The sequence below is a fragment of the Belonocnema kinseyi genome, chromosome 4, assembly GCF_010883055.1.
Source record: "Belonocnema kinseyi isolate 2016_QV_RU_SX_M_011 chromosome 4, B_treatae_v1, whole genome shotgun sequence".
NCBI classification, from domain to species: Eukaryota; Metazoa; Arthropoda; class Insecta; order Hymenoptera; family Cynipidae; genus Belonocnema; species Belonocnema kinseyi.
In genome coordinates, this window is record NC_046660.1 from 87903628 (window position 1) to 87928966 (window position 25339).

The 25339-nt window shown below is 29.7% G+C and overlaps 1 protein-coding gene across 4 annotated transcripts in view; it reads left to right on the top strand.

Moving 5' to 3' along the window:
• LOC117171408 (single-stranded DNA-binding protein 3) overlaps window positions 1-24824 on the top strand; it is a 38889-nt gene extending 14065 nt beyond the window's left edge. For 2 of the 4 annotated variants that reach the window (XM_033358692.1, XM_033358695.1), the window contains 5 exons: window positions 1544-1573; window positions 6763-6977; window positions 10030-10200; window positions 10844-11044; window positions 21043-24824. In XM_033358692.1, the coding sequence (XP_033214583.1) occupies window positions 1544-1573; window positions 6763-6977; window positions 10030-10200; window positions 10844-11044; window positions 21043-21147 (722 nt within the window). In that variant the 3' untranslated portion in view covers window positions 21148-24824. Of the gene's footprint in view, window positions 1-1543; window positions 1574-6762; window positions 6978-10029; window positions 10201-10843; window positions 11045-14074; window positions 17575-21042 lie in introns of those variants that run through there. The other 2 variants (XM_033358694.1, XM_033358693.1) reach the window with 2 other exon arrangements.
• Window positions 24825-25339: the final 515 nt, after the last annotated feature.

The following is a 25339-nucleotide window of genomic DNA, read 5'->3' on the forward strand; positions in this document are numbered from 1 at the left end:
AGAAAGATGAATTTTCATGCAAATAGTTGAATTTCTAACTAAAAAAAATATACATTTTCAACCAAAACTGAAATCTTTAAATTTTTAATTTAAAAAAAATACATGTTTAACAAACAAAAAAAGAATTTAAAAAAAAACGAATTTAAAACCAATTAGATTAATCCTCAACCGAAAAGATTAGTTTTCAACGAAAAAGAATGATTTTATACACAAAAAGACAAATTTTTAACTCAAAATGTTATAGGTAAATTTTCAGATAAAATTATCAGTTAACAAAAATTAATTTTCAAACAAAAATGAATCTAATTTTCAAGCAAAAAAAACGAATTTTCTATAAAACATTTGAATTTTCAATAAAAACTTAATTTACAACTAAATAGTTGAATTTTCGATTAGAAAAGATAACTTTTTAATTGAAAATATTTTTTTTCAACCAATAACGGAGTATTCACATTTCTTACAAAAAATTTATTTCTAACAAAAAAACTCAATATTCAAAAAATTGTACAATTTTTTAATCAAGAAGGTTAATTTTTAACCACGACAGACGAATTACCATCAAAATACATCACTTTTCAAAAAAATAGTTAAATTTTTAACTACAAAAGATAAAATTTCACCAAATAATTGAATTTTTATTTAAAAACAGACGAATTTTCTACCAAAAATGAAACGAATATTGAACAAAATTATAAAATTTTCAAGCAAAGACATTGAATCTACAAGTAAAAAAAAAGGTTTTTGCAAAGTAGTTCAACCTACGAAAAAGTAGTTGAATTTTTGACTAAAAAAGATTAATTTAACGAAATAGGTGCATTTTAATTAAAATAATTAATTTTTAATCAAATAGTAGAATTTTGAATTAATCGAGATGAATTCCCAGCCAAAAAGTAGAAAAGTAGACTTAACAACCAAAACGAGTTAGTTTTAACAAAAAATATAGTTGGAATTTCTGATTAATTTCTATTAATTCAGTTCGCATTTAATGGAAATAATGAAAAAAGACTGTATTGCAAAGGGGACGGGAAAAAGAATTTTTTAAAAAGAGGAGAATAGAGGAAGAAGTGTGAAGTCTGAAATACGAAAATGATTTTAAAACTTATTAAGTTATTATTGAACTGTACCGTTGCTTGTTGTACCGTTGTTTTCATCTTTTCTAAAATTCGCAAATTTCTTTAAAATTTATCAAATCTAAAAAGTTTGAAAAAGCGTTTGAAAGAGTGAAATTAAATTCTAAACAAAAAAATCCTTTATTTTATTAGCCCTCAAATTGGCAACGTAGATGAACGAAGGGCCCCAAAGTATTACATGGCCCTCAAAGTAAATTTGTCAGTTTGTGTGATTGATAAGATTGATGAGATTGATGAGATTCCAGCGTCTCGATGACAATGCGGCTTGTGAAGGATTATAAAATATAATGTTTTTTGCTGCTGAAAGTATTTCAGAAAGATTTCCTTATGCCACTGCAAAATAACTAGACTTTACTGCCATAGATCTGACCTTACCTACCTGCAGTACTAATGTGTGCTCTTGTGTTCCTCAGGCGAAGCTGGAGAGTTTGTAGGGTGGCAAGGTAGGAAGCAACCCAGCAACCGAATCACACTGACATGACTTAGAACAGGCCTAGTGTCTTAATTTCTATCCTCTCCGCCTCTAATTTTTGTTTCTCCTATACAAAAAGTCGCACTATCTTTGTCTTACCGCATAAACATAGTATCCTCGTCCGACAATCTCGCATCCAGCATGACAATCACAATATTCTATTGAAGAGAAAATATATTCTCACAGGGTAGCCGCCGACCAGGAAAAATCTGCAAATCGGGGAAAAGTCGGGGATCGTGAAGAAGAAAAACTTAACGAGTTTCAAATTCTGGTTTATAAATATTATGGGTTTAGACAACAAAAAACTGGTCAGGAAAAAGTCAGAACAGGAAGTATTGCGGCTGCCCTGTTTTTAATATCAATCGGATATAAGATTCTATAGAAAAATAATGTCCAATTCGGAAATCTATCAACATTCAAAAGCAATTGATAGGAGTTTTCGCCACTAGCTTCTTAGTACATAGGTTGCACCAAATATAAAAATTGTTTTAAAAAGCAATTTATAAAAAAAATGGTTTCATTCTGGTCAGTTTTTCTTTATATTTCTGAATTTTATCATATTATTGTGTACTGAAAGAACGGTTGAAAGTATGCGTTTCCATAATTATTTCTATTTTTTAACCAGATACTTTCATTTTTAACTAATAAAGATCAGTTTTCAACGAAAACCAAAAAATATTTTTAATACCTAGATTTAGAATACCTACATTTTCAGTTAACAAAGACTAATTTTTAACAACAACCAAAAAAACGAATTTTCAACATGATCGTTCAATTTTCATCAAAAAATGGAAGGATTGTTTTTCTAATAAACAAACAACGAATTTTCAAAAATAAGTCCAATTTTCTACCAAAAAGATGAATTTTGAAACAGCAAAAATAATTGTCTATTAAAAGTATAAATTTAGAACTAAAAACAGGTAAATTTTTGATGAAAAATGGAATAACTACATTTTCAATAAAAAAATATATTTCCACCAAAAAGAAACGAATTTTCAACAAAATGCTTAAATTTTCAATTAAGGAAATGATTTTTAAATTGAAAAATTACGATTTTTAACAGAAAGTGAAATAGGTGAATTTTCAACGTAAGGAATGAACTTTTAAACAAAAAGGTGAATGTGTGAACAAGAAGAGTTTGATACCAAAAAAGATGAATTTTTAATCATATAGGTATTTGAATTCTTAACTAGAAAGTACAATTTTTGACCAAAAAAGAAATATTAAAATTTTGATTTAAAGAAATTAATTTGCAACCAAAAAAATTATTTTTTAACAAAATAATTCCATTTTCAATTTAAGAAGTGAATTATCAACTAATAAAATCGATTTTCATCCAAAAGTGAAATAGGTAAATTTGCAACCATTTCTTAACAAAACACCATCACTTTCAATTAAAAAAGATTAATTTTTACAAGAAAAAATGAATTTTCAGCAAAATAGTTGAATATATAATCAAGAAGAATAATTGACTAGCAAAAAATATGAATTTCCAACAAAATAAATAATTTTCCCATTCTAAAAAATCCATTTTGAACCAAAATGGAATAGTTAAATATTCAGTTAAAAACAAATCAATAAAAAAATCGAGCTTCGAACAAAATAGTTGAATATTCAACTAAAAAGATTCTTCAGTCAAGAAAGAAAACAAATTTTAACCAAATTGTTGAATTTTCAACTAAAAAATATTAATTTTCAACAAAAATTAACCAATTAATGGATTTTTCCAAAAAAGATAAATTTTCTATAAAATATTTGAATTTGCTACCAAGGAGAAGAATTGAAAAAAATTAATTTTTAACAAAGTAGTTCTCAATTCAACCACTGGCAATTATGGCATTTGTTCATTTTCGCTATAAGAAATGTAAAACTTTGAAAAATTGTTCTTTGAAACTTTCTTTCTGTAGACAATAATTTTATGATTTTAAAATGTAGACCTATTCTTTTTAAAATGAATGACTTACACTTTTACTTTATTTTATGAATAAACTATAAACTTTGTTTCTTAATTTGTATACAAACCCAATGTTTCATTTATCTAGTTTAGTTTTCACGGGACTTTGACCGAAGCAGCTAGCGCTACCTATTGGCGGTTACATTCCTCTATTAGGTATTTTCACTTCAATCAACAGCTAACTTCACTTGGTAGATTGCTGAGGGGAAAACATGGGACTAAATGCATGGGATTCAGTTCATTTTTGCCCTATTTTGCTAATATCTTCGTAAAAGCTCATTTTTTTCTATATAAGTGTATTTGAAAAATAGTTTATATTTTTGAATTACTATTTTTCAAATACACTTATATAGAAAAAAATGTAATATTTTTTACGAAGATATTTGCAAAATAAGGCAAAAATGAACCGAATCCCATGCATTTGGTCCATTGTATCGTCATAAAAGCTAATTTATTCTATATAAGTGTATTTGAAAATTAGTTAAAAATTTTAGGAACTATTCAGTGAAATAATAAAATGACAGCAGTTATTATTTATTACGCAGATATTACAAAAATATGGATTTACATTTTATGCAATTAAGTGAAAATGCCTGATTGCTTAAAGTTGCTTTTGAGTTTATAAGTTTCCAAAATAGCGATAGAATCAAACATTTAAAAAATTATTTGGCTATAAAAAACCGCACCTTTGATATATTTGGCATTAAGAAATAAGTACATTTTGCAATAGCTGGATCTACAAAATATAATTCTTGAACATTTTTTAATTATGGAGGTTGCCCTTTTTCAAAATTTCATCATGGGTTCGATCAGTTGTCAAAAGGTTCTTTCGAATAAGTCATGCAGCAGGTTCGTTGCACAATCCGCACTCTCTCTCTTCCGTCAACGTTTCCCTTTTTTTCCTGTTTTCCTGGTTTTCCTTTAGGTGTTTTAAAGGCAAACGTAAATGTCTGTAACATCAATGTATTTACAATTATTCTTTCTATATTCAGGGTTGCTACAAAATCTAGAAAATGAACAAGAATAAGAGTATTTTGTAATGCTGCCAATGATCCTCCAGCGACTAGTAATTGTGCATTTATTGATTTGAACTTCTTTACCTTATTTTAAAGCTTAATGTTTATTTTTTTTTGAACCTAGATCATATAAATTTAAAGAAATTTTTCCAAATTCAAGAAAATAATATCTCTATTTGAAATTAATTTTACAAAAAGATTATGATTTTACCTTTAAAATAAGTTATTCGTAATTTAATGAGACAGTGAATTTTTAAAATTTATTGAATATCCTATTACAGTATTAAATAAATCAATTAAATATCATTCTAAACACATGCCCTGGTTGAAATGTATTTTCACAATAAAGTAATAAAGTACAATAATGTGAAAGATATAATTTTTGGCAAATATTTATATTCGCTTTTAAAATTGATTAAAAGTGTGAGTATTCTAACAAACATGATAGTTTCTAAAGTATTTTTTTATGATTTAAAACAATGTACTACCAAATAAATTTTTTGCTCAAATTCAAACTAATGAAATTTTACGATTAATTACAATTTTTTACAAAAAAAAACATTTACACATTGTTGCACTTAATGTAATTTATTGTGTTTTGCTGTAAAATTATATTTCCATCAATCAGGCTAGTTTTAAACGCAGTTATTTCTGATCGAACAATTTTTGTTCAATTTAAAAAAAAATCATTAGATTCCTTCTTTTACTATTGCTAATTAATTTACTGTGGTGACCAGTCTTTGAAGGTTGATTAAACCTGTTAAAATACCTAGTAGGTTCTGTTGAGAGATGGTACCGAAGTTCATCAAAATTAATTTAAAGAATCTGGAATTGAAGGGACTTTTTAATTCCAATTTTTTAACAACCCTGATTATATAACAATTTGTAAATCAAGCTGAAATGCTCCACAAACAAGTCGCAAATTGCACCTTTTATAAAATTTTAATACAAATTGCACAAATTGTAGAAAACCCAAAAATATAAATAACTTTTCTTCCACAAAATCCTTGTTTCCTGAGATCTCTAGGGATATTTGTATTTAATCTTTCTCATTTGTCTCTTCATTAACTTAAAGAAAATTGCTTTAGAAGGGAAGGCCGGCAACTGTCAATCTTATTTGCTGTTTGTAATTTTTGTAATAAAAGCTCACTATTTTAGTAATAATTTGCCAACGTAGTAATATGCCATTTTTCGCCATTAAAAAAAAACGACTTTGAAATATCCGCCACATGTCATATAGAGTGTAGCGAAACTATGAAGCTTCGGCTTCGTTGCCGAAAGTTTGCGTGTTCGATTTTCGTTGCCTGCACTTTTTTTATTTAATAAAATATTTATAATCATTTTCCCCGGATTTCCTTCCGAAGTAAACATTTCTTTCATGCAAAAAATCAGGTGCGTTTCCCAATACATTTTCTATAAAATTTCATTAGTAAACATGAAAAGAATTAATAGCATTTATAGAGAATACATTTTTTTGCGAAAAACATAATCAAGTTAAAAGAAATTCATTTTTTCCGTGAAAAAGGGCATTATAAAAATGATTATTGGCATAATTTCAAGAGGTTAGTAAAAAAATATGATATTTATCAACATTTTAATATATAAAACAGTCTAGGTGGCGAGAATTGAACTCGCTAATACTCAGGTAATGAGCGTTCATTGCAACAATTATGAACCGAAACTAAAATTTTACAATTGTTCTCCCCTTGTTAGTCTTCGCATAAAGAATGAAATGTAATACATAAAATTGAAGAAGAAGAAAAAGCCCTAAAAATATTGAGAACACACAACATCGCCTGCTTTTTATTTCTGCTCAAAAGACAAGATTGTCAAAATGCTTTTACCAAAAGCTAAATGCTGCATTTTAAAATTCTTAGGCATGAGCTTTTCGCTGTTGTTTAATTCTTTGTAAAGCCTCTACTAAAGTAGCATGTTAGCCTATTCGCTTGATTTTGTTTATGCTTTGGCAAAGAATGATTCTTAACCCGCTTTCGATATAAAAGCGCTTGCTAGGAATTACTAGATTTTTACTTATAATATTAAAAATATTCCAAATTTGATTTTGGATCATCTTTTGCCAGAAGTACAAATTTGTTGTTAGTGATTAGCATTAGCATTAACAAAGATAGTTTAGTGTGAAGAAGTTTTGCGCGAAAAGAATATTATTTTAACGAAGAATTTTGTATGTAGGACCTCCGGGAATGAATCATATGACCCCGAGAATGAACCCACCTCCAAGAGGTCCAGCGATGGGACCAATGGGCCCTGGAAGCTACGGACAAGGAATGAGAGGTCCACCACCTAATAGTAGTTTAGGACCTGGAGGTCCAGGAGGACCCGGCATGCCTCCCATGAGCATGGCTGGACCTGGAGGAAGACCTCAATGGCAACCGAACACATCCACGGTATGATTTGACATATTTTCTCCATATTTTCAGTGTGTTTCAAGATATTAAAAAAAAAAAAGAAAATCCATCAGAAAAACAAATTTCATTGGTTCTATTAAACATTTTGTTGATTGTGCATGATTTCCTTGAGGGTTTCAGCAAAACTGTAACATTTAAAAATATTGGAGACTTCATACTTTCCCCTATTCTTCCCTTTTCCTCTTTTTTTTTCTCTTTTCAAGAAATTTTCCTTTTTCTCTTTTTTCGCCTCAAAGCGAACTTACTTGATAGAACCCAATAAGAAAATCCAACTAGTTTTTGTTGAATAAGCCTACTACTAAATTTATTGAATTTTCAACTAAGAAGAGTTAAAACTTTAAATAATTAATTTTTAAAATATACATTATCAAGAAAATAGTTAAATTATCAATCAAAGAAAAGAATTTTGAAATAAATTTAGAATTTTGATTAAAAAGGAATATCTCGTTGTTTACTTAAAAATTAAATTTTTGTTGAAAATGAAGTTTCTTATTCAAAATCTTGATTATACCATTGAGCCATTTCTCTTTCGGGGTAGGCATGACTCACACATTGATTTTTCGGATAGAAAATTTGTCCTTTTGATGTGAATAGGAAATTAGTTAATCTTTTTTTTTATTTGGTCAAGTAGGCGCCGAGCGCCTACAATCAAGAATTTCGTAGCCTTTTAAGACGTTAATTCAAGTCTTAACCGAATCTTAAAACCAAATACTTCTATTTTTTTTAATGAAGAATATGTAACAAAAAAATTCATGAAAAAATTTTTTTACCTACAAAAATTATTTTCCTTAAACAAATGTAATTAAGTCGTTGAAACCTCCCCATCGCAAAATTTTCCTTCATTATTCCACCTACTTTCCCCTTCCCTCACTTCCCATTCTTGTAAAAAATACAGCTGAAATCATAAGGGTTTCAGCCCGAAGCTATAAAACCTTATAAACTTATCTTTTTGGATTTAAAAGTCTGCAATTCTATTTGTAGTTAAAAATTCAAGTGGTTTGTTAAACATTTGTTATAGTTTGGTTGAAACTATTTTATTGAAAATTAAACAATTTTTTAATGTGTCATCAGCTTTTTTTTAAAATCCGCCTTTTTCAGTTAAAAAATCAAAAAAGTTTAACTATTTTGCTGAAAATTCTTTTTCTCTTGTCTTAGATTAAATTTTTAAATTGAATTGTAAATAGTCCATTTTTGTTTGAAAAATGATATTTTAAAACAAATATTGACCTTTCTTAGTTTAATGCTCAACTATTTGGTTTAAAAATTGTCTTTTTTTGTCGAAGACTCGTAATTTATGATGGAAATTCATTTATTTTATAAAAAATTATATTTTTTTTAAACTTTACCTTTTGGTAAACGATTGAACGGCATTATTAAAAATTAGTTTTTTGTTGTTGTTCAAAATCTAAATTTTTCACCGGAAAATTCGAGGATCACATTTTTGGTTGAAAATTGATCTTTCTTAGTTGAAAATTCCACTATTTGATTAGGAATGTTTTTATTTTGTTTACAATTCACCGTTTTGGTTGATATTCAATTATTTGGTCAAAAATTTATCTATTTAATCGAAAATGCAATATATTTCGATTTAAAATCTTCCTCGCTTTAATAGCATTTTGGGCTGTGAAGTCTTGTATTGTAAGGATGAAAGAATAGATCTTCGAAAAAAAATCATTCATTCTTCTAATAACCACAGCGTTATTGTTGAAGGCATTCTTCAATAAATAAATGATTATTTTGTATCATAAATAATGTAAAATATACTGCAGTTATTTTTGTCAAAAGCTTTTCCTTTCATCCGTATAATATACTTTATATCGAGGGGCGATTAACTCTCGAGTAAACTCTGAAAATAATATTATTTTTTATATTTTCTTAATGTCTTGTTATTTTACTTATTCGAATATATTTTCGTATATTTCAAATTTTTATTTTAAGTTAAATATTAATACTCGAGAGTCAATCGCCCCTCGCCTTAAATTTGCTGATTTTTTTGTTTGAATGATTTAAAATTAATTCATATATTTTTTTAATTGAAAGAAAAAAATGTTTTACATTATTAAAATACTTCTTTAAATTTTGATTGTAGATGGTGAAAAAATCTTTAAGCTATTTATCGATGTATAAAAAATTGAGAACGTATGATGAATTGAGAAAAATTCTTCATTGAAATACATCTAAAATTTTGAAAATCTAAAAATGATTTGAAAATAATTGGGCATCGATTTAAATTATAAAATTATAAAATACTAATTTTAAAAACCAATCTTTAAAAGTAAGTTGAATTCTAATACATATTGCTTAAGACCACGTACAATTGATTAAAAAAATATTCGAAATTGTATCCCTTCAGATTTCAATTTAAAGCTTGATTTCGCAGGATTTAATATAAAAAAATTACCTGAAAAATGACAAGTTTTTGCGATACAGGCCTCGGATCGCCTGTTTGTTACATAATTTAACTAATTAATAATTTTGTATTTAATATATTTGAACTGCAATTTAACAAAAAATGTTGGACTATCTCCAACCAAATATCTCTGTAGGAAAAAAATGTTTCTATAATGTTGATAGTGTAAGTCTTGAAAAGAGTTACTTGCACTACAAAATTAGTAAAATAATTTTGAAAGAAAGTAATATTTAAGGCTCTTAAATATTTTGCTGTTCTTTCCCCCTGAAATTTTTTTTTCTAAATACTGCCAGGCATGGAGGTATTATATTTTTAACACCTTTTTAAAAACCTGTTCTTTGAGGAAGTTAATTTTTAAAAAGCTATAGTGGAATTTGCTAGTACTTTCACTGCATGTTTTGCAAGTCACTGTGACTTTTTCTTTATTCATTATTTGCTAAAGCCTACTATTTTGTATTTCCGCAAATTTCAAGATCTATGAAAAGAGTGAAACTAGATCTGATGTTTGTACTTGTCTGTATTTGTTTTAAAGATCTTAACTATCTAAGCCCCGCGATGGCACATTGAGATGAAATTCACAAAAATTAAATTCTAAATAAAAAAAATCCTTTATTGTAATAGCCGATGAATTACTCCTCTTCTTCGCCTGGTAATTATGGGGGACCTCCCGGTTCAAGTGGACCTCCAGGACCAGGCACACCTATAATGCCAAGTCCACAAGATAGCAGTAATAGTGGAGGAGAAAACATGTACACCATGATGAAACCTGTACCTGGAGGAAACATGCCTGGAGTATGATCTTTTTTATTTATCCCTTTAATTCAAAAATCAATCAATAAACCTTTCAAGAAATTACAATCAATAAAAAACTATCTAAATAGATGAAAAAGGGAGGGTTTAATGATAAATGCCTACCTTACCGACATTGACACCCTTCCACAGCTCAAGTGGTTCGTGTCCGTGTTAAATTTCTAGAATGTTCTTGATGGTATTATCAAATTATACTGCGCAATCATGTTAAATAAAATTTGAGTAAATAACTTCAAGGTTATTTATTATTACAAATAAGAACGTCGCATAAACATCTTCAAGGTTATATATTTTTGTCCTTACATTTTCTATTGAGCAATACAGCTTATAGAAACAAGGATGAATTAATGCTCCCTGTCTGAATAATGGTGACTAATTTAATTGAAAAACAAATTTTGTTGCAACAAACTCAGAGGGTAAAAACATTTTTCTGCAGTCTAGAACATTCTACAAAGTTTTTATAGGCACGAACCAATCGATCTGTGGAACGGTCTCGATGTCGATAAGGTAGGAATTTATCACGAAAAACTCCTTTACTCATCTACTTATCTAATCTAAACCTAATGTAAAAGAAAAGGTAACTACAATAAATAAAAAATGTAACTACTGTATTTGATTATTTTAGGATTTCCCAATGAGTGGAGGTCCAGAGGGAGGACCAATGGGTCCAATGGGACCCAACACGATGGGCCCAGTATTGAATGGAGATGGTCTCGATGGTATGAAAAATAGTCCAGCAAATGGCGGTCCCGGAACACCGCGAGAAGATAGTGGCAGTGGGATGGGCGACTACAATTTGGGTGGTTTTGGCGGTCCTGGAGAAAACGTGAGTATCAGCAGATTTTTTGAAGATTCTTTCTAATAGTTACGTCGCCTTATGCAAAAAAAAAAAGAAATTAAAATCGCCTACAATCTACTTGTTTATCATGTGTGCAAGAGAAAATGTGAACCTCAATTAGGGACTATAGAGGAAAAATGTATTTGCTATATTCAGATTGTATGTCGAACTCAATTTTCGATTTCATAAATTGCTTTAGCATTTCATCTTTCACAAGATAAAACATTTTCAATTCAAAGGACTTTTAAAAAGTCACATTCATCTCTTCAAACTTATTTGTTCTTCTTAAGAATTTTCAAATATTTTGTCCATAGTTTACTTAAGAATTTACTTGGAAAAGTTAGGATTCGATTTTGTCTACACGTGTTTCTGTTCTTACAATACAAATAAAATAGAGACATTGTTTTTGGATGACCCTAGCCTATTAGATTTGCAAAGTTGTTATATATTTTGTAAATATGTTAATGGGTTAGTCCAAAGATTTTTTTGTAATCTTTATGCGCCCATATTTCAGGGTTTTTTCTCATAAAATTAGGAGGTGTAAAACTAATACAAATATACTGTTGTATTTTTCAAATCATTACTGTTTGAAAAATTTTTTTAGTTAACTTTTTTAATTACTTTTTTCATATTTTAAATATATTTTATAATATATGTTTTGTTCTTTTCCACAGAAAACATTTTTTCACAAACAAAGTTTCGATCAAATTAAATATGGAAAAAATATTTACTTTTACAAAAACTTAGAAAAATTATGGAATCTGTTTTTTTTTTTTGTAGTAATAATGTAATACTATATTTTGGTATGAGGTTTTCAATATTTTAATTTGGCTAGAATTCAGGATTATCAAAATTTGTTTTAAACAAAGAATATATATATTTTTATTTCCTAATATTTGTGAGATTTTATAGTTAAAAAATAAATTGGCAACTTTTTATATTCTCTTCAAGAAAGGTACTAATTTTTCATCATAATAAGGAAAAACTATAAGATGTCTGTTTTTCTTTCGAAAGAAAATTTTTGTGGAAGTATTGGTTTCACTGAATTATTTCCTGAAGAAAAAGTTGTATTTTATCAAGACTTGCCATTTTTGTGTAGCATATTATTTGCAAAAAGCAAATATTTTGACATTTTTTAACGCAAAACGTAAAAAGTTCTGAAAGTTACCAAATTAATTATCTCGAAAAGATAATTTTTAAATGAAATTTCCCTGATAAAAATGTATTTTTACGACAAATCACAATAAAGAAGAATTTTTTGTATATCTGTAATTACTTGTAAAATTTTGTAAGCGTATTAAACTAATAACAAATAACTGTGTCGTTTTTATTAGATTCTTTCGTGTTAACATTCGGACAGCTCAACACCAAATTTAACAAGTAATCACAAATATTCACCAAAAAAAAAAAATACAATTTGGAAATATTGTATCTCACTGTAAAAATACTTATCTTATTTCCGTAGACTCATTTTAAGTTTAATTTTCTATAGAATTTTAATAATCAGCCAGATGTTGTTAAATTTAAAAAATCGTAAAACTTGGCTATCTACGTATCTTCAATATTAAGTTTCAACATTATTTATTATAAAATAATTTTTTGTAGTGTTTTCTTATTTGTTTCGTTTTTATTAAAATTAAAATGATGCAAGAAAATTTGTATTCACAATAATATTTAAATATGTAGCTAAATATTTATTAATAAGTGATGTTAATAAAAACGAATTGAATAGAGTTATGCGGAAACTTTTAATGGATAAAATCAGCTAAAGCTAATCAGAATTCAATATAAAGAATGGCAGTTTTTGTTGTTAATGGAAGAAAAAAAGTCAACGTTAGTACTAAATAAATCACTATAAGCTGAAATGTTGTTTCTTGAGGTACATTTAACTTGTTTTTTTTTTTATATTGGTTTTATGACTCATTTAGGAGCGTCCATTAATTATGCAAGGCTTTTTTAGAACAGGAGGGGGGGGGGGGTTGAATTATATACATTCTTTTGAATATTTTGTAAGCACCTGACAATTTTTAAACCATGAATATTCCTTGGAGTCCTTTGCCTTCTGTGGGCATCGAAAATTATCTTTCAAAATCCCTTCAAAATAATTGAGCTCCCTGGAAATCCCTCGAAATCATTTTAAAACTACGGGAATCCCAGAAAAATCTCAGAGATTCCGTGAAATCTTTTAAAATCGCTTGAAATATTTAAAATCTTATACAATCTTTGAAATTCCGTTAAATATTTCAAAACTTTTTGAGATCCCCTTGACAGCCTTGAAAATTCGTGAAAATGCTTTAAGTATCTCTTGAAATCGATTGAAATATTTGAAATAAAAAAAAAAAAGGACAATTTCTGGAAACAAAATCAAATGGGATTAAAGTGTGATGAAAATTAAAAATCTGTAATTCCTTGAAACTGTTTGAAATCTCGTCTACAGTGAAAATAGTTGATATATTCTTTATATATTGTATAAAGAATATAGAATCTTACGCAAGAAGAGAAGGGGGGAGGGGTAAAATTTAAAAAATCATCCTTACGTTATTAATGGACGTTCCCATAATATAAATATTTAAATAATTTTGAGATTTTAACGACTTTATGTGAAATAAATTTCTAAAGTACTACAGAGAATTGCCTTTGAAGCCAAGAACCGAAAAAAGAAGTAAATTTCTGATAAAATATTATGGGCAAATTGTAAAACTTACAGAAATTCTAGATCTAATGCTCACTTTAAAAAGATCAAAACTTAAAAAAAAATGAAATTGCAACAAGTTCTGATTCGAATAGCTAATACTTTGGTTTTGATACTTTCTACCTACTACCTGCTGTTATAAAAAAGATGCATCATTCAAAATAAAAAATCTTTGAATAGACCCAAATGATATTGAAATTCGTTGAAATCTTGAAATTAGGTTCTTCTGATATCGATACGCAAACGTTTGTGTGTTCAGTGAGCGTGGTTGTTTGTTCTCATATCTGAAAGTAATCGCATAAATGCATGTTCTCTATTTTCGACAGTTTTTTTAAACAATTCGTCCTGGCTGCATCTTCCTGGTTAATCGCATAATGCGGAGGATCATGCGAATCGCTAGCGAGCACATTTACGTACGTAGATTTGCACAAAACGGTTGTCGAGGCACCCTCCCACTTGTGCAAAGCAAAACGAAATTAACGTGTTGATCACATCTCATTGAGCATTTGCTGTCAATTGCACCCAATCGAAATAGGCTAGCACTTAAGACTCTTATTGCGCTAGTAATGATAAAAGTTACTTAATTGCCACTATCGCCATACACATTATAATATATATGCTTCACTAATACTCTCAAGGTTGCAAACTAGGATTAATTTTTTACGATGGTTGTTTCTGATTTTTTTAAAAACTAGACTACGTTCTTAGTTCTCTCGTCGGTATTGAACTTTATTTATATTTATTTGAGATTTAGCTTATAAGCGAAGGTGCCTGGAGAACGAAAGGCTGTTACTCGTAACTGTCTGCTACTGTGATGTGATCGCATACTGTTTAATCGATTTTTTACTCTTTCTTTTTTTTATAACGCGATACTATAGCTTGCTCCAGTCACGGATGGTTTATTCTTTCGTTCTAGAGTTATGAGAGAATACCGTGACGACGAGCTTCGTATCATTTCTTCAAAAACAAACCCTTTTTTTGTATAACTATATTAGATTCTTGATTGTCGTTTTAGAATTTGTAGATGTTATTCATTTCTTTGTTTTGATTCGTTTCATTAGTTTCTTTCATCTTCAAACGAATTCAACTTCCACGTACCTGAAACAAAGGCTCAAATCCAGTTTCTTTATAGTCTACTTTTTACAACTCGACTCTAGAATGAAACGATAAATCCGGTTGAATTCAAACAGAGTCCCTCCACTGTGTGCTCATGATTATTCACTCGAGATTTAGAGAGTGCATCAATGCCGAGACATTACTTTGATAAGTGGCGTTTTGCTTCGCAACTGACGAAATCAAAAAATAATTACAGAGCATGCTGCAATGCTGAAACTCGTCTCTTTGCTCAATGCGAATTCGGTTTTGTATATATAATAGTTACTGAGAAATGAGGCACTGTAAATAAAATCGTACTTTGTCAATTTGAACGAGAATAAGTTATATATGCTCGTTTTAATACAGAAAACTTGGTACTAAACTCTCTCTCTCTCTTATTTATTAAAGGGTCCCTTAATTTAATTTTTGTATGTTCTAAAATTAGTCACTTTTCATATTTCGTACTTTAAGAAAAGCTCTCAATTCTGAAAACAAGATTTTTGACTTGTAGAAGTCAGCATTAATTGTTATTACTTCTGCTTAAATAAGAAAGCAGGATCAGTCTGTGATCACTTGATACTCAATACAAGAATTTTATTTAGTCTCGAGTAAATTAGAAACTAGACTTAAACATGGAAAATAAGGGTGGCCACTGAACCGGGAATTTTTAAATAATTTTTCGTATAAAATATTTTGAACGAGTTCAATTTAAAATTCTTTAAAATTGTTCCAGTCTTTCAGTTTGAATCAAATTGCGATCTTTTTTTTGGCGCTTGAGTTTCAGCTTATAATGCCTAATTCTGACATTGTTTTCTTAGCAATACTTTAAATTTAACAAAATCTGTTTAAATATCTTAATTTTTTACTGTTAGTTATAGGAATGAAAACTTACTATAGAATTCTATAAGAGAAATTTAAATGCCACTTGATATTACACGCATTTATAATGTTTAACTTAATATAATTCCAGTTTTTGGAAATTCAGAAGCCTTAAATTTGAAATCTTCAATTTGGACAGTTTTAATTGTCAATTTCGTACACGATATTGAAGTTGTCTGATTTGATAATGTAAAGGTATATTGCACTTAATTACAAAATACTGGAACTTGTGATTCCAATTTTTTGAAATGATTAGTGCTGATGTGTTGTGAAGTTCAAAGTTTCAGAATGAAAATTGTTTAGTTTTAATGACTTTCCGTTTGAAAGAAAATAAAAGCTTAAGCCATTGTAAATAAATTTCAGAATAGAAAAATTATTTAAAAAATTCCACTGGTAATTATAATTTTTTGCAATTGTTGGGAACCTGCAAAAAAATTACAATTTTAACACTGCTGTACTTTATTGTGATTATAGAATTTCAGTAGAAAATACATTTCCACCAGGGATTTTAACATTTAACATGCATTGGGCATTTAAAACTCAAAAATGGTAAATTACGTGATGAAAATTTTAAATGCTTAATTTTTTTTAATTAGTTTTGAATATTTCAAGGAAAAAATTATCCTGCTTTGAAAAATTGAATTCTTGAATTTCAATGGCCGGGAAACCCTTGGAAATAGCGTGGAATCTTTTTCCTATATTATAGTGGCCACTCTGTTCTTTTACGAGCGATGCTTATCGAATTATTGTTGACCCGTGAAATCCGAATTACGTCATTACGAGGTACGTCGATTGCGAAGCAAATAGCCGTTTGTGGTAATGAGCCAATTGAAAAAGCAAGAGGAATGTTATGTAAAGAAACATTACTATTTTTATATGGATACAACATCGTAGACAGTGTGAGTACTGAACCTAAGTGAGTGAGTGTATAGGGAAAGGAGGTTCGTAGCAGGATTTTTTTTTTGAAGAGTAGAGGATACATGGAATTTATCCGTCCGCAGGTGGTTATAGGTCAGTACCGGACTATGCTGTGCTGCTATTAGTTACTTTAACCCGAATACTAAAATAACTATTAATGACTTATGTAACAAAACGAAGAAAAGTGCGCGCGCCATTCAGCATATTGCAAATTTAATATCTGGATGTGTACTGATGAATTTTCTGATTCAAGGCTCACTCACAAATTTCCATAAGTTATTCTACAATGACTGACGCGACACCTCCCATCCAAAGTTTGACTATGAAAATTTCGTATTTGAACTAAGGAGGGTAGGTTTCACATGTTCGTGTTAATCCGCTCTCAGATATTTTCTTAGTTTTTAATTTTTTATTACAATTTCGAAAGGTTAACTTTACCTAGAACAAACTTGAATAAACAGAGTCTATGAGATTATTTTTTATAAATTTCTTTGCAAATATGTGGTATGCGCACTTTTCGGAAAGAAAAACTTAAACGTGTTGACTTAATATACTCGACGTGAAAGGTACGCTTAGGTTCCAAGGTTCGTGCTCAATTAATTAGTGTTAAATTAAAGAGAGACGGTACGGGCGAGACGATGAGAAGCAAAAGACCGAAAGTAAGTCGAAAGTACTCGATAGAATAAGGAATATCATTCAAGAGTTGATAGTACCAGGAGTAATGAAAAGAAACCTCGCGTTTCTATAATATGAGTGATTGTATTTTGAAGCGCCTAACGCCTGATTTAACGCGCCTTGGTACCTTTGGAACATCATTTACTTGGATACTCCCACGTTGTAAAATATATTACGCCTGGCGATCTTGATAACAAATATATGCCTATACGCAAAGGGAGATCGAGACAATAAATGTAATCCTGTTACACTGAGACTACTGAGTTTTCTTTTTATTTGTCAAACCCGCAGGGTGCTGGCTACCGGAGTATATATATATAACTATCTGTTGTACCGAAAACTCACTCGCATCATTTCAAGTTTCATACATTTCTATCTAGCGTGAATTTAAAAAAAGTACCTCTTGCAGTTTGAATTTCCCGCCGTGTTACTAGAGGTTATGTTTAAGCGTGGCCTTCTGTAATCGTGGCGTGAAATTTGAATTACATCTTCTTTGCTTCAAAAGTGTTTGAGGTTTAAGGTGTTAATTTTGGATTCTGATAGCTGTATATAGTACTGGCCTGTACTGACCTGTAGCACATGGATGCGTGAGCCGAGCGATTGTGGACTGTGATTAAAGAAGAGATAAAAACAAAGTAGACGCGATTTCTTATTGAATTATTGAAATTGATTTAATGAAATTATTATTTTTGATGGTAAACTATAATCGGTGATGTGTGCGTGTGCGGGGGGCAGGCGATATCGAAAGGCAGTGAGAGCTGGCGACGAATGACAATCCGCCATTTCGGTAACTTTCATTTAACGTCCATGTGTTGTGGGTCAGAGCACCCTGATGAAAAATCTTGTCGATCCCAATTTCCCATTCTTTCATCCAAAAATTGCTTTTTTCGAGCCCAGCCCCACCGACGCACCACCACCACACTACTATATGCCGGCCAGCATTCGACCCCAAGATCGAGATTCGTTCCTCGACCTTCCCAGATCATGCTTTCATTTTTTTCGATCATACAAATTGCAAAGTTTTTTTAAATTTTAAAATCTATTCCAGCTTTGCAATTTAATTTTTCGCGCCAGAATAGTCTCAAAATTAGAGGTTATTTTTAAATGTGGCATTAAGTCATTTTGGCGCGAACTTTAAATTGCTTTTTTTTAATTGACAGTCAGAATTGAAGATCTAACTTTCTAAATTGCAATTTTCAAAGGTCTTTAGTCTAAATAGAAGTTTAGATAAGAGACAAAAAATCTGTTGGATCGAAGGAGGTCGGGATCTTGGTGTGGGCTGGATCAGGAATTTACTGTCCATAATCCACTAAAGACTACAATTTATAACCGATTTTAATGTTCTTTTTTTTAGGAATGCTTCAGAACGACTTCGGGTTAGATTGTTTTATTGCAATTCATGGAATTTATTATTTTATGCAACACATGCATGCTTTACGCACAGCGAAGCGAATGCGCATGTACAGCGTCTTGCAAAGTACAGTTGTCAAAAGCAGATCAAAATATGACTCACACAATGAGTACACAATATGTACACAATTTACACAATAAGTACACAATATACTATAAACAAATTTAACTTCATTAAAAATTGAAGAAATTAAATTCTTCAATTGTCAATAACAAATATCCTACAAAACTTACAAATTAGGCATTTTCCTTTGAAAAAAAATGATTTTCCCCCTAAATAACGTCATATACACGTAAATTGTAATATTCCAGCAGGAAAATGTGTCAGAAACTCTGAATTTTTATTTTATAAAGATAAATTTACAGCAAAATTTAAAATCATGCATTTTCCCATGTATTTGTTCTTTTTCTTTAACTGAATCATATATGTGGACCCGTGAATAGTAATATCCCATTTGAAACAGTGTCACCAATTCTTAATTTTTATTGTTAGGAACAAATATTTAAAACAATTAAAATATTTGGTTTCAATTTGAAAACATTTGTTCGTATTATTAATAAAGAATAACCATTAACAATAAAAAAAAATTTACCAATTTTTCGTTACAAAGATGGTTAAAATGATTGATAGTGAAAAAAATGATTTTTTTTCGTGGGAAACTAAATGTGATAAATATTTTATTCGTGACTATATCGATTCACATTTTTTATTAAAGATACTTATTCGTATTTAGTAATGTATATTTATTATTTTAAGAAACTCTCTAAAGGTGCTTTGAATTATTCTATTAGAAAAATTATATTTTATTCAAACTATGATAGCTGATTATTTTTAAATTAGTCAAAACAATAATAGCTGAGAGCTGTTGATTCATTTATATTTAAATTTCACGTGATTTAGTGGGGGAAAAGAATTTTCTCAGGGGGGAAATGTCTCATTAACTAATTTTATTATAATATAATATAATTTTTTAATTTGTTTATAGTATTTTCTTTTAGCAATAATAATTTATTTTTTGTCAACAAACAAAATTTTCGGGCAAGATATGGCCCATTAAAAAATTTGTGTATATTATTAGTTTTTTAACAAGAACAAATCTTTCAATGTAATTTTTTCTGATTTTCAATCACCTTAAAACAAATTTTAAATTGGATTTACGAGAAAATCAACAAAAAATGTTTAAAACAATAGCAATTTCTAATATTTATTTTCCCTTATAAATAGTATTTTTATTGAAAATTAAAGCATTTTTTGTGAAAACTCATTTTTTCTGCTCTTGAAGTACTGCAAACAAGTGATTGTTTATTTAATTTCTTTATAACAAAACAGGTTGAATCTTCAACATAATACTTTGTTCCTCGAATATATCTGCATTCATTGTGATGCCCAGAGAACACATTCAAGTCTTGTTCTCAGCGATAAAAGTTAATATTGTTTATATAGTAATTTGTTATGCTGCATTTCCAAGTTTTATGAAATTAAGAGCACTGCTGTTCCCAATACAATTTATATGGGATTCTGAATCTTCAGGATTTTTTGCCATCCGAAATAGAACCTAATAATTTGGACACGTCGATTTGTTTAAATAATAAATTTCACTGAATGAAATAAAATCTAGCCTGAAGTCGTTCTGAAGAATTTTTATGCTAAGTATTTCTAAAAACAGAACATCAAAATCGCTTAAGAATTGTAGCTTGCAGTAAACTCTGTTGACAAATAGTATCGGACCATGAACCGAGTGAACTATTAAAAATTAGCTTTAAAGTTAAAAGATGATAGCGCCTTCCAGAATGTAGATAAATTAAAACGAAAAAGTTCGAAAACGTATTAAATTCTGCGTTAAATGAGCTCTAATTCATGTAGGTATTGAATTATCACGTGAGAAAGACAAAAAATTCCGATTTTTAAGTATTTTGTACTTACAATTTTTACCTTTCATTTGAGCGATTAAGCATTGAGCTCGTGCCAAGAGTTGAAGTACACAATTCTCTAAAAGTCGGGAAATTATTATTGTATTTCTCACGTGCTAATTCAATATCCACAAGGTCAAATTAAACTTAAACTTGGTCTCATTTGACGCAGAATTTTTTCAAGCTTTTCAACGTCTTTTTTGTGTCACCTTTCAAAGTCAAGGCTAATTTTTAATAGGTCACTCGCTTAGTGGTCCGATATAATTCTTCGGCTAGTATTGGAAGAGTATCAAGAGTATTTCCCTGATCCAGCCCAACGTGCGCTGAGCTAATTCGGCAAGGTATCCCTTGTGGATTAACCTTACCTATTTGTGGTGTAACCGGCCTGGTGTTGGTTGGTTCGCAGGATCAGAACGAGTCGGCAGCCATTCTCAAGATCAAGGAGAGCATGCAGGAGGAGGCCAAGAGGTTTGAGAAGGATTCAGATCATCCAGATTATTTCATGCAATAACTCTCCACGAGTCGTAGGACCTCCGCTCCAGACCAAATTAACTTTAACGATTTCAAAGAAAAACTGATAAAACTTTCCCACCCCGCCGCCACCGCACCCCCTTTCGATTCGTCGAGTCCTCCGTGAAAGAAGCACAACAAATCATTCCTTCGATCCTCCTTTCGAGAAATGAAAAATGCACGGATAATATGTATAGTCGATAGTCCCGATGTCATCCACAACTTCCTTCCCATTTCGAAATGACTAAAATATCAATATCTTGTAACTTGTCTTTTTCGATTCCGGATCAACCTCGTTGACGCTTTTGTGTTATTTAAGAAACCCCTTCGGATTCGGCCCAACGCACAATTTTTCCGTGAAAAAATATTATTCAAATGAAACTATGATCATTTTTCTGTTGGAGTGACGAAAAATTGTTTCCAGGATGGTGGAAGGTATTATATACGCACAGTCCAAAGAATTAAAGTATTAAAACTTAAGTTACTCAAGCGTGCAGGTTTGCTAATCTGCTTTCCATTTTGTTATCAGATATCCAAGATTAGCAAATTGTGCTTCCTTAGATAACTATCAGTTAGTTACTAAATAATAAATATTTGCCGTCCTCGAGAAACAATTTTTCAAAAACCATTACCCTTCGAAAGACGTACCTTCTCTGAAAAATAAATGTTCGCAATGTGGAAAATTCTTGGTAGATTTTTATACTAAAGATAAGATACGCTAAAGATGTCTTGAGAGGACAATATTTCGAAGAGTAGTATTTTATTGCTGACAATCTCGACCTTTTCTATCCACTTTGAAAACTTGAGATCTCGCCAGCTTTTCTTTTAGGGAAAATTTGTAGGGGAATTTAAATGTTTAAACATTTGTATTTAACATAATTATATTTAAGGCATTGTATTCAAAGAGGAACTGAGAGCTGGTCAAGTGGCATTTTTTCAATGTGAGTAGATGAATTTCAGAATTGTTTATCCGTTTCGGGGGGAAGTACGTCGATTTAGATGATTATTTCCGGTCCCAACTCCGTATCCTTATCGTCGTGACGTTTACAGATTTGATAAAACTGAATCGATACTGATCGCTTTAGAAGAGTCTGTTAGGAGCTATCCAATGAATGTATGTGATCATGTGTATAGCTCGAATCGAAGTATTTAATCGGATCTCTTGAAATCAGCGGTTTTCGTATTCCACAGTTCAAAAAAAAAAAAAAAAAAAAGAGTTTCATGGCTCCCATTTCCGAAAAAGTGCCATTTTTTTAAAAAATATCCGTTGAGGTGAGACAAATTCTTGTGCAATATGCGGACCGTGCAATCTGATTATCGCTGATCTCAAGCCTCATATTCCATTTTCTGGCATCGATTATTAAGGAGAAAATTCGAGAGAAAATCTTGGAATAAATCGTGCCAAAAAAATGACTTCGTATTTAATAGAGCAAAGGGATTCGCCTCAAATGTAGCGCGGTACGGGCATTGGCCAGTGTGCGTTATACCGCATTAGTGAATTTACATAATGAAAAACGATTTTCTTGAATCGCTCAGGACTGCCGGTATTTCTCATATTTGAAAACTTTGCGTGTGCACGATTTTTCGAATTTCAATAAAATCTTAAAGTTTTTTCACTTTTCATTTCTTTGACCTCAGTTTTCAAATGTTTATTTGTCACATTTCTTTTTGCACACTATTAATTTTTAAATCTTCTCATTGTAGACTTTAGAAAATGAAAAAATTATGATTGAAACAGAAATCAGTCCGAATGAAAAGCGAAAAAGATTTTGTAATGTTTCTAGAAACGGAAAATATTTTCATTTCCAGAATGTTTATTGTATAAAGATATTAGGTGAACAGTAAAATGAAAATATTTTCTCCTTAGAAAATTAAATTCTTAAATAATAATTGCTGTAATGAAAAATCGTGCAATCGCATTTACTTGTAAAAAATCGAAGAGTAAACTATCTATAAATATTTTGTATTCGAATAAATATACAAAAAATAGATAAGCTTTAAGGAACTATGTTTCTTTTTTTTTAATTTGAGAATTATTAGCGCGGTGGGAATTTGAATTGTTAAATAAATATAATACCAAAAACCGTGAAGGTTCAAGGGGCAAATTTGGATTTAGAAAAAAAAATCGGACCGCTGCGAGAAATCGTAAAATCGATTTCAGTGATTGATGATGAAAGGAAAAATACGGGCAGTCCGTTCAATTTAATCTTTATTTTTATTATAGTTTTTTTTTTTAACGAGTGTGCGTAAAATTCATACGGAATCCTTGCAATAAGATGCTCAGCAATTGAGAATTTTGTTACGTATCGCTCGTCCTAGTACTGTTAATAAGTGTTCTTTAAATTACAAATGAAAAACGCGATATTTATTTACATTTTAATTTAGTTCTCATATAAGGTTTTACGAAGAATCGCGAACGAATCGAAGTATTCCTTAATGACAAAATATATTGTAAAGTACGAAAGTAAGAGCGTATACGTAAATTTGATACGTATATGCTTTTGTATAGTTCCGTTTGCGGGTAAGTTTGCCTTTTCAAAGAAACTTGAGTTTCCTGAATCTTGAGTCCATGAGAAATGTTAAATATTTAAATTAAAAATATAAAGATAAAAAATAAATTTAAAAATTCCAGTTATCGGAAAAAGTATTAGTCTTTATTAAATGCGAAAAGTAAAATCAAACTTAAGTTAAACCTAAGCATTTTGTGATTAATTTCGTGTAATAAATCATAAATTATTACACTTTTTAAATTTATAGTAGTTATTTTAGTCGATATTATTATCACTTGCCAAATTATTGTTTTTCTTTGATATAAAAAACTTAAATTATTTGTGGTATAAATTATTGTATTATTTATCTTTAAATGTATGGATTTAAAAAGAAAATTGAATGTATATATGTAGCTTTCAGTGGGATGGTAATACTTACTGATTATTAAGTAATAATTTAATTAATAAATATTTCTCTTCCCTGGGACTCTGGATTTATGTGCTTAAGTTTTTAGGTTCGTTTTTAAGTGCCTCTGGTTTGGGCATTTTTCGTCGAGAACGGCAATCTTCGGAGTTGAAAATATTGTATCGTATATAATTTTTTTCCATCAATTTACATCGTTCTGGAAATTTAAAAAAGTACGTATTCATGAATTGGGGGATATTTAATTTTATCGCCGGAACTCACTGATTGACATTTACGCTACGCTCGTAGAACTTAACCTGGGTATATTTGAAAGTAAATAAAATGATTGTAAACCTAAATTAATAAATTCCATCAGACAAACGTCTCGATTTTTTATATCAATTAAAATAATTGGTGGAAAATATAAACTTTTATGTAAATATTTGAATTTTGGAAAACTTAAAAAAAATTAAACGATAAATGAAAGGGGAAATTCGAGTGTAGCGTTTCATGTCGATGAGTTGAAAGCTGATGATTTATTTATTTAAAAAATGAATCCATCGCCAGCCAAATGATTGTTCCTTAAGAGATACGAAATTTTTTTGTCGTTATTATTACATACGCAATCATATTGTACACTGATACGAGCTATAAGCGTGCGCAAATTCACGCATTCTCTTTAAATTCATGCATAATTATCGACATAATTGTAGGTATCTATACGAGTATAGTTCAGTAGCGTAAACAATAATTACGAGATAATAAAATAAATGTCATCTATCCTACCCTGTTTCGTATTTTTATCTACGATTTCCTATTTTTATTGCGAATTATAATCATCCATCGCAGCTCTGCATTTTCGCCAGGAAAACAAACATAAAGGTAAGTGGAGATTAAATTAATTAAATATTATATGAAACATATGCATAAACATTATAATATTAAATATGAATTAAATATTAAAGAGGATAAAAAATTATACAATACCTTTCTACAAATGACTATTACTTGTGGGTATAATTTTGTATAACTGCAGAAAATAATCTTTCATTTTTTACGATTATATGTATAATCTTTTATAAATATGTATGATTAATTTAAAAATCAGGAATTTGAAATCATGAGAATGCATTTGTTTAATTAATAATCAAAATCAGGGTCTGCATGAACGCTTTCTACACTGAAACGACATTCGAGGAGCAGCGCCCTATAAGCTGTAGGACTGTTCCTCGATAAATATTGAGGAGTAGCGCCACGTAATGAAGTAGCAGTAACTCTCACTGCGAGTTGCAGAAACA